Genomic DNA, 8672 nt, shown 5'->3' with positions numbered 1-8672 from the left:
AGCTCTCAGGCTAGGGACCAGACCTGAGCCACAGTCGTGGCCTAAGCCAAAGCTGCGGCAGCGCTGGATTCCTCAACCCACTGTGCCAGGGATTGAACCTCAATCTCAGCACTTCCAAGATGCTGCCAACCCCATAGTGTCACAGCAGGAGCTCCTGGCCCACTTTTAAATTAGGTAAGGGAGTTCCCTGGTGGCCTCGTAGTTAGGACTCTGCACTTTCACCACTGTGGCCTGGGTTCAGTCCCTGGTCTGGGAACTACTGAGATCCCATACCAAGCACCTGCATGCTGTGGTCAAAAGCAAAAATTAGGTAATGTGTCTTATTGTTATAAGTGTACTTAATTTATTCTGGTACAAGTCCCTTGTGGGTTATATAATTTGCAAATATTTCCTTCTAGTCTGTGGCTTGTCTTTTTTCTTAATACTCTAGTTAAAAGTTTTAAATTTCTGGAGTTCCCGTCGTGGCGCAGTGGTTAACGAATCCGACTAGGAACCATGAGGTCGCGGGTTAGGTCCATGCCCTTGCTCAGTGGGTTAAGGATCCAGCGTTGCCGTGAGCTGTGGTGTAGGTTGCAGATGCGGCTCGGATCCCGCATTGCTGTGGCTCTGGCGTAGGCTGGCAGCTACAGCTCCGATTCGACCCCTAGCCGGGGAACCTCCATATGCCACGGAAGCGGCCCAAGAAATAGCTAAAAAGACAAAAAAAAAAAATTTTAAATTTCTATTAAGCATAATTTATCAATTTTTTCTTGTACAGGTCATGATTTTTGGTGTCATATCTAAGCAATCTTTAATTCAACATCAAAAGATTTTTCTCCTGTTTTCTTCCAGAATTTATAGAGTTTTAGCTCTTTGACATTTAGGTCTATGATCCATTTGAATTTTTTTTTTTTTTTTTTTTAGGACCACCTGTGCGGAACATGGAAGTTCCTGGGCTAGGTTGAATTGGAGCTGTAGCTGCCAGCCTATGCCACAGCCACAGCAACTCAGGGTCTGAGCCGCATCTGAGACCTACACCACAGTCACGGCAATGCTGGATCCTTAACACACTGAGCAAGGCCAGGGCCAAACCCACATCCTCATGGATACTAGTCAAGTTCATTTCTGCTGAGCCACCACAGGAAATCCTTGAATAAATTTTTATGTATAGAGTGAAGTAAGGGGCAAATTTCTTTTCTTCCCCCGCTGCCCCTGACACAGATGTTCAATTACCCTAGCACTATTTGCAGTTTTTTTGTTTGATTTTTTTTTTAACAAAAACCTCTTTCCCCATTGAATTGTTTTACCACATTTGTTGAAAATCGAATGACGATAAATGTGAGGGTTTATTTCTGAGCAGTCTATTCTGTTCCATTGAGCTATGTCTATCCTTGTTCCAGTACCATACTGTATTTATTACTGTAACTTTATAGTAAGTTTTGAAATCAGGTAGTGTAAGTCCACATAAATTTTAGAATCAAACTTGTAAATTTCTAAAGAGAAAAAGGGCTGCTGAAGTTTTGATAGAGATTATATTGAATCAATAGATCACTTTGGAGAGAACTATCACCTCAACAGGTATTCAATCCATAACCATACTATGTTTATTTACCTCAATCTTTGATTTCTCTCAGAAATGTTTTGTAGTTTTTAATGTACAGGTCTTGCTTTACTTTCATTACATTTATTTGGGTTTTCTGATACTCTTGTAAATAGAATTGTTTTTCTTATTTAAGTTTCAGATTGTTCACTGATGGCATATATAAATATATTGATTTCTGTATGTAGATCTTGGTGACTAAGTTTATTAAAACTCCCATTTTGTCATGTGTAAAAAGGGAGTATCAGCCTGATGAGATTTTGTGTGGAATAATATACATTAAATATCAGTAGAAGGCTAGAAATGACGCCCTCCAATGACCAAAAAAAATTTAAGAACCTAAAAATGTGAGGTCATGGGGAGGGGGTGTGGAGGGAGTGGGATGGACTGGGAGCTTGGGGTTAATAGATACAAACTATTGCATTTGAAGTAGATAAGCACTGAGATTCTGCTGTATAGCACAGAGAACTATATCTAGTCACTTATGAAGAAACAGATGGAGGATAATGTGAGAAAAAGAATGTATATATATGTGTGTGTGTGTGACTGGGTCACTGCTTTATGATAGAAAATTAACAGAGCGCTGTAAACGAACTACAAAGGAAAAAACAAAAATCATTTTAAAAAACACAAAAAGTAGTCTAACAAATCAAAAAAATAAGATAAAATGTGAGATCACATTATTTGGAGGAAAGTGAAATGATCAGGATGAGTCTGCTGTAGAAGGCAGGAGCCAGTCACCAAGAGCATTATATTTGAATGCAGATAACGCAGAGTTTTGTGTAACAAGGAGTCCATTTGTGTAGCAAATTTGTTGCTATCGTCTATCATCCATGTATCCTGATTTTATAATCAGAAGGGTACAACAAATATTACTTCTTAAAAAGTAAAAGTTAGGAATCCATTTAATTTCATAAAGAGGAAAAGTAAAAGGAGCTAGAAATGTCCTGGGTACAATTTGCTGAGACCAATTAAATATACTTCCAGGTGTTCCTGTCATGGCACAGCAGAAATGAATCTGACTAGTATCCCTGAGGATGTGGGTTCCATCCCTGGCTTCGTTCAGTGGGTCAGGGATCCACTGCTGCTGTATGCTGTGGTATAGGTTGCAGATGTGGCTTGGATCTGACCCCTAGCCTGGGAATCTCCATATGCCTCGGGTGTGGCCCTAAAAAGGAAAAACAAACAAACAAACAAAACACTTCCAGAAAAACTGCACAGTGCTAGGCCCAAAGAAGTAAAATGTATAACTTACGAAGGAATGCACTGTTCAGCACTCTCCAGTACCTCCAAGACTACTGAAACAGAAGCAGTGACACATATTCCCCTCCTACCCATCTTAACTTCTCAAACTTCCAACAACTGTGATAGCTTTATTCTGATCTATTTTTATATGTTGGGTTTCCATATAAGATTAAATTTGAATGAAACATTCTATGCCTTTGTAAGTTTTGAAAACCACTAGCTAATAAAAGAACAAAGTGAAACTGAAAGGCAGTCTAGTAGTATAATACTGAACTGGGGATTCATGATCCAAGTTTTAGTCTTATTATATCTTTACAGGGAGGAAAGGCACAATTCTAGTCCTCACCTCTCAAAAATGATGACTTTTTTCTAGATGAATTGTAATGTCGTTTGTCCAATAAATACATTCTTGGAAAAATAACAGCAAAGAGTAAAGAACATCTCAAAGATTATCTGTAAAGTCTTCAAAGATGTGACTACTGAGTTTGAGAGCATGAGAAGTCCTCTGATGGATTAAAAAGAAAGAAGTAGGGACACTACAGAGAGAACTTCACGTTTAAGAGTGTAGAACACGCTTACTCTCTGCTCAGAATTTTATCTCCACAACTGATGGAAGTAAATGTTATTATCCCCATGCATTTACAAGGCTATGCCCAGATCACATAATTCTTGAGTGGCAGGGCCATATTTGAAAATGGGATTGTCTGATGTCAAAACAGAAACTCTGGGTTCAAAGACGTACAGACACAGAAGAGGTACGAAGCAACATGGTGCTGTTGGGAGGGAAGTGGTGATCGATGAGGCTCACTTTCGCTCATTTTACTAAAGGCGAATCGAGCAAATATGAGTTGAGTTGGAATTGGCATAAATGCATGATTTCACGTGTGTATACCCACCCCGGCTCTGTCCACTGAAAAGGTCTAGAAAGCAATGACACACCAAGCCTTGTTCAAAGGTGGGTTAACAAAAATGTCTAGGTTTACTCCCGCCTCCCGCCCTCCTGGCAAGCTTCTCTATCACAACCCGCTGCCGTCCCTCGACGGACCCGGTGTCCTTCGTCTGCCTGCTCCTTCTGCAGCCGGGTAAGCGGCGCCCTTAACTCATGCGAAGCCTGGGGGTACCATTACGGCCCCGGGAGGCGCCGGTAACAAGACGAGGACAGGAAGAACCTGGTCGGGCGGCGACCGTGAAGGTGGAGCTGGAGCCAGAGGAGGAGCCGGCGACGTGGGCGGGGCCTCGGGCTTCTTTGTTTCTTATTGGAGCTCGCCATTGCCAGTATCTGCCTCCTCCCTCCCATCCCCACCTCTTCCGCACAGGCAGTCTGTTAGGTGGCGGGCGGGGCCGGGCGGCCACTTCCGGTTGGGGGAAGAAAGTTGGGACGAAGGAGGGGCCGGGAAGAGGGCGGAGGAGGAAGAGGAACCCGGCGGACGGAGGCGGCTGTAGGTTGTTCAGCGGCGGCGGCGGCTTAGGCGCTCTTTCCGGTGGACGATGGACAGCCAGGGCAGGAAGGTGGTGGTGTGTGACAACGGCACTGGGGTAAGCGCTCGGCGGGGAGGGTACGGCGGCCACAGGCCCAGGCGGGGATGTGCTGGCGGCTCGCGGGCCCTTGGCGCCGGGGGCGGCACCTTTGGGCCCCCGGCAGCCGGAGCCCAGGGGCGCGGGACAGCACTTCCTGCCTCCGCGGTGTGGGGCGCGAGCGGGCGGGGCCCTTTGGGTCCCCGAGCCCACCACTCCAGCATCTCGGGGTCGAGACGGCTGGCCAGGCTGGCGGGGGATGGATGGGGTTCCCACCTGCCGCCCCACCGGGGTCGGCTCTGCGCTTGAGCCGCGGCGATTTGGCTGAAGGGCCGGAGGGGGTAAAAGGCTGGGTTTGTGTGCTGCAGAAGGGCTCCTGTCCCCAGGGTCGCCGGTATGTAAAAAGGAGAACGACCAAGAGGCCTTCCTCTTCCTGTGTAGTTGAAGATACGGAACGGGAGGCAGGAAACGAGTTTAAAGAAAAAAGGGAAGTGCTGTCATGCAATGAACCCTAGTCCTTTGGTAGTGTTTGAAGCTTTTGGGTTTTTGGATTTTGATTTCTGAGGGTAGGGGAAGCCAGTTCGGCAGCGAATCATTTACTTTTTGTTCTGCATGCTGGAAATTTGGCCCAGGTGCAGCATCGCAGAGACCAGCATGTTTCAGTGGATGATCTTAAACCCCTGAAGTCCCGAGTATTAATTCCACTAACCTTAGGGGAAGTTAATCAGTTTGGGTACCCCTCCTCCTCTCTTTCCTTACTTGAAGGATGAGATAATGTTAGTATTTAAGATTCTAAAAGGAAAATCATTGTAAAAATCTGAGAGGAACACTGACAAGTAATTTGAAAGTTGTCTCATTCAATCGCCCTCTTCCTTATTTAAAAAATTGTATTTGGGCAGCAAAACTAGCAAATTAGAAGACAAAAATGTCACTTATTTTAGATGAGTTCTGTAGTGATCACTACATTACAAAAATTTCTAATCATTTTGGAGTTGCAATGTTTTGTGACTCTTATCCCCTTCCTTCGATAAATGTAACATTGTGAGTTAAAATCGATTTTATTTCAACTTTAAAGCAGTTTGGAAACTGGATTGTTGAGGGGAAAGAAGAGCTGATATTCACTTCAGTAATACTGACCTTGATTGAATTTGTTACAGTCTTTTACAAGCAATAATTATACCAACTTTATCTGAACTGAGTTAAAAAACAGATAAGAGAGACTTCCCGTCCTGGCCCAGAAGTAACAAACCTGACTAGTATCTATGAGGATGTGGGTTTGATCCTTGGCCTTGCTCAGTGGGTTATGGATCCCGTGTTGCCATGAGCTGCAGAGTAGGTCGTACACTCGCCTTGGATCCAGCATTGCTGTGGTGTAGAGGGGCAGCCAGAACTCTTAATTCAACCCCTAACCTGGGAGCTTCCATATGCTGCAGGGGCAGCCCTTAAAAAAAAAAAAAAAAAATTTACCACAATTCCATTTATGTGCTCTTTATTAAAATATTTATGTGTCCACAAATGTGTATGTGTATGTGAAATTTTGAAGGGATTCATAAGAAATGTATGTTCATAGCAGTTACCTGTGGAGACTAGGAATGAGAGTGAGGTAAGGTGGGAAGGACTTCATGACTTCTGAATTATTGGAAAAATGTTCTTGGTGGTTGTTTTTTTTTTTTTTTTTGTCTTTTTTTTGGTTTGCCATTTTAAGGGCCACTCCCCGAGGCACATGGAGGTTCTCAGGCTAAGGATTTAATCGGAGCTGTAGCCGCTGGCCTACGCCAGAGCCACTGCAAGGCGGGATCCGAGCCGCGTCTGCTTCCTACACCACAGCTCACGGCAACACTGGATCCCCAGCCCACTGAGCAAGGCCAGGGATTGAACCCGAAACCTCATGGTTCACAGTTGGATTCGCCAACCACTGAGTCACGACGGGAACTCCTGTCCTTGTTTTTTTTAACAAAACATATATTGCTACCTTTAAATGAAATTAACTAGAAGCAGGTATTACTTTTACAGTTCAAATTCAGTTAAAGGTGCAATATTTAAAAAATATTAGCCTGGTGCCCATTGTAGTCTCAGATTGACCTCTAAATAAATGTAAATTGGGACTTCCCTGGTGGCACAGTGGGTTAAGGATCCTGCATTGTCACTGCTGTGGTTTGGGTCATGGCTTTGGCAAGGTTTCAGTCCCTGGCCTGGGAACTTCGACATGTAGCATATGTGGCAATAAGTAAATAAATGTAAATCTTCAAAAACTGAGTTTAAAATATTTTGTCTTGTTAATATGTCAGCTTTTCTCTTTAGAAATTGAACATGGAGGAGTTCCCGTCGTGGCGCAGTGGTTAACGAACCCGACTAGGAACCATGACGTTGCGGGTTCGGTCCCTGCCCTTGCTCAGTGGGTTAACGATCCGGCGTTGCCTTGAGCTGTGGTGTAGGTTGCAGACACGGCTCGGATCCCGTGTTGCTGTGGCTCTGGCGTAGGCCGGTGGCTACAGTTCCGATTTGACTCCTAGCCTGAGAACCTCCATATGCCGAGGGAGTGGCCCAAGAAATAGCAAAAAAAAAAAAAAAAGAAATTGAACATGGATATATTTGAATGGACACCTCCTCTTTGAAGGGCAGTGAACCTGATTTTTGTAGTGTATATGAGGTTTTTTTCCATAATATTTGTTAGCAATGGGAATGTTAATCATGAGCTCTTTTTTATGTTCCTATTTCATTAGTTTATCCGTGTTAGAACTCTATTATTGATTAGTCTTATGTCTAATCCATAGTTTAAGAATCTTGTTCCTTAAGATGAAAGATCAGTTACTATGACATAAATAGGAAAAAATGTAGTTAATTCAAACAAAAAAACTCATGTATTTGGTGTTATGTTTCTAGTTACTTTAAAATTTTATCCAGATTTTCTGTAGACATGGTTGACTTCAAATGAAGAAACAGCTCTGATGTAGTATGTGATATTTCTGTGTAGTATGTGAAATTTTAGAGGATTAGGAACCACTTAAGATTCTATATTTCTTACAGCTTATACTTCATAGTCATCTTGGTTTTATTTAGGTACCTGAAGGTCTAATGATTCATCTTGATTAAATAAAGAAGATATTAGAAATTGATTTCTAAAACTTGTGGGAATAGTTGTTACTCTGAAGCAACTCACCTGTTACATTTTTTAGGTTTTTAAGTTATAGGCTATTTGAGAATGTGTTAATTTAAAAAAACAAAAAACCACAAAAAAACCTTCCTTTTGGCCCTAAATGGAATGCTCTCTAAGAGTAGGTCAGTTCTTATGATCACTTGCCAGATGTTAAGTCCTACTCTTTTTCCTAACTAGGTCCCAGCCAAACCAGTGTCTCCTTAGGGCCTCCGAGAGGAAGAAAACTCATCTGATTCCAACACTTTATGCACACCATCCTCATAGCCATTCAAAAGACCATTGCTAAAATGGAGCCTTCCTCTAAACCTCCACCTAAAATAGATCTGCTGAAAGTGGCCAGATAGGTGAAAATGTGGAGATCTGGATAGGTGTAGATGTCTTCCAGAAGTTGAGCCCAGGCCCCTGGTGTTGTGTTCTTTTACCAAACTTGGGTGATTTCATTAGCATTGAGTTAGTTCACCAACAGTGGAGACTTTTGGAGTGTGACTGGTATAATTTTGGGGGTTTAGTGATACAAAGTAGCTTACAGTGTTAGGAGAATTATTCATTTATTGTTCACTTTTGTCATTGATTATGGCTTGCTTTATCTGGCTTATACAAATTTTTATGTTGAATTCAGGAGTGTTTGAAGTAGAAACATACCAAACAGAAATTTGGTTTTACTGTGCAAAATGCTTTGGGATAAGCAGAATAAATATTTTGATAATCTAAGATCAGAATAGTCACTAGGCAATTAAATTAATATATCAATACCATCAGGTTAAATTATAAACAAAAAAATACAAATTAAATAAGCTCAAACGAGTCTGTATAAATCCCAGTTTATTTTTTGAGGGGAGAAAGATGCCTTCAGAGTAAATGTAGATGGAATTTTTCTTCATTTTTGCTTAAAAGAACATTATACTGTTCATGTTCTTACCATTTGATGACTCAGTGGGAAGTAAGGGAACCAGTTTAAACCACAGTGCTGTGAAGAGGAAACTATATATGGTAAAATCTATTTCTTAAACACAGCCTTATTGCACACAGTGAGAGAACTAAGTTACCAAGTCTTAGTTGATTAGAGTGGAGGGAGGTAGTTCAAGGATTAAAATGATACCAAATGAATAGTTTAGAAAATATTTTCTTTGTATTTTATTATATCATTGTTTAGATCTTTAAAGAAAAAACTGACTT

General features: G+C 42.0%; 1 protein-coding gene across 5 annotated transcripts in view; it reads left to right on the top strand.

Annotated features, from left to right (window-relative positions):
* Positions 1 to 4210: 4210 nt before the first annotated feature.
* Positions 4211 to 8672, top strand: part of ACTR2 (actin related protein 2) — a 37937-nt gene continuing 33475 nt past the window's right edge. For 4 of the 5 annotated variants that reach the window (XR_014839319.1, XR_014839318.1, XR_014839320.1 and 1 more), the window contains exon 1: positions 4211 to 4360. Coding sequence is in view for 2 of the 5 variants with exons in the window: in XM_005662508.4 (XP_005662565.1) it covers positions 4313 to 4360 (48 nt within the window). In the remaining 3 variants the exon portion in view is untranslated. 5 annotated transcript variants of the gene reach the window in all.

This window comes from Sus scrofa, chromosome 3, assembly GCF_054392235.1.
Source record: "Sus scrofa isolate SSC_HxYL_T2T_F1_AM1 chromosome 3, Sscrofa_HxYL_maternal_Yorkshire_Landrace_v2.0, whole genome shotgun sequence".
In the NCBI taxonomy this organism is placed as follows: domain Eukaryota; kingdom Metazoa; phylum Chordata; class Mammalia; order Artiodactyla; family Suidae; genus Sus; species Sus scrofa.
This window is presented reverse-complemented; position numbering and strand designations above follow the sequence as displayed.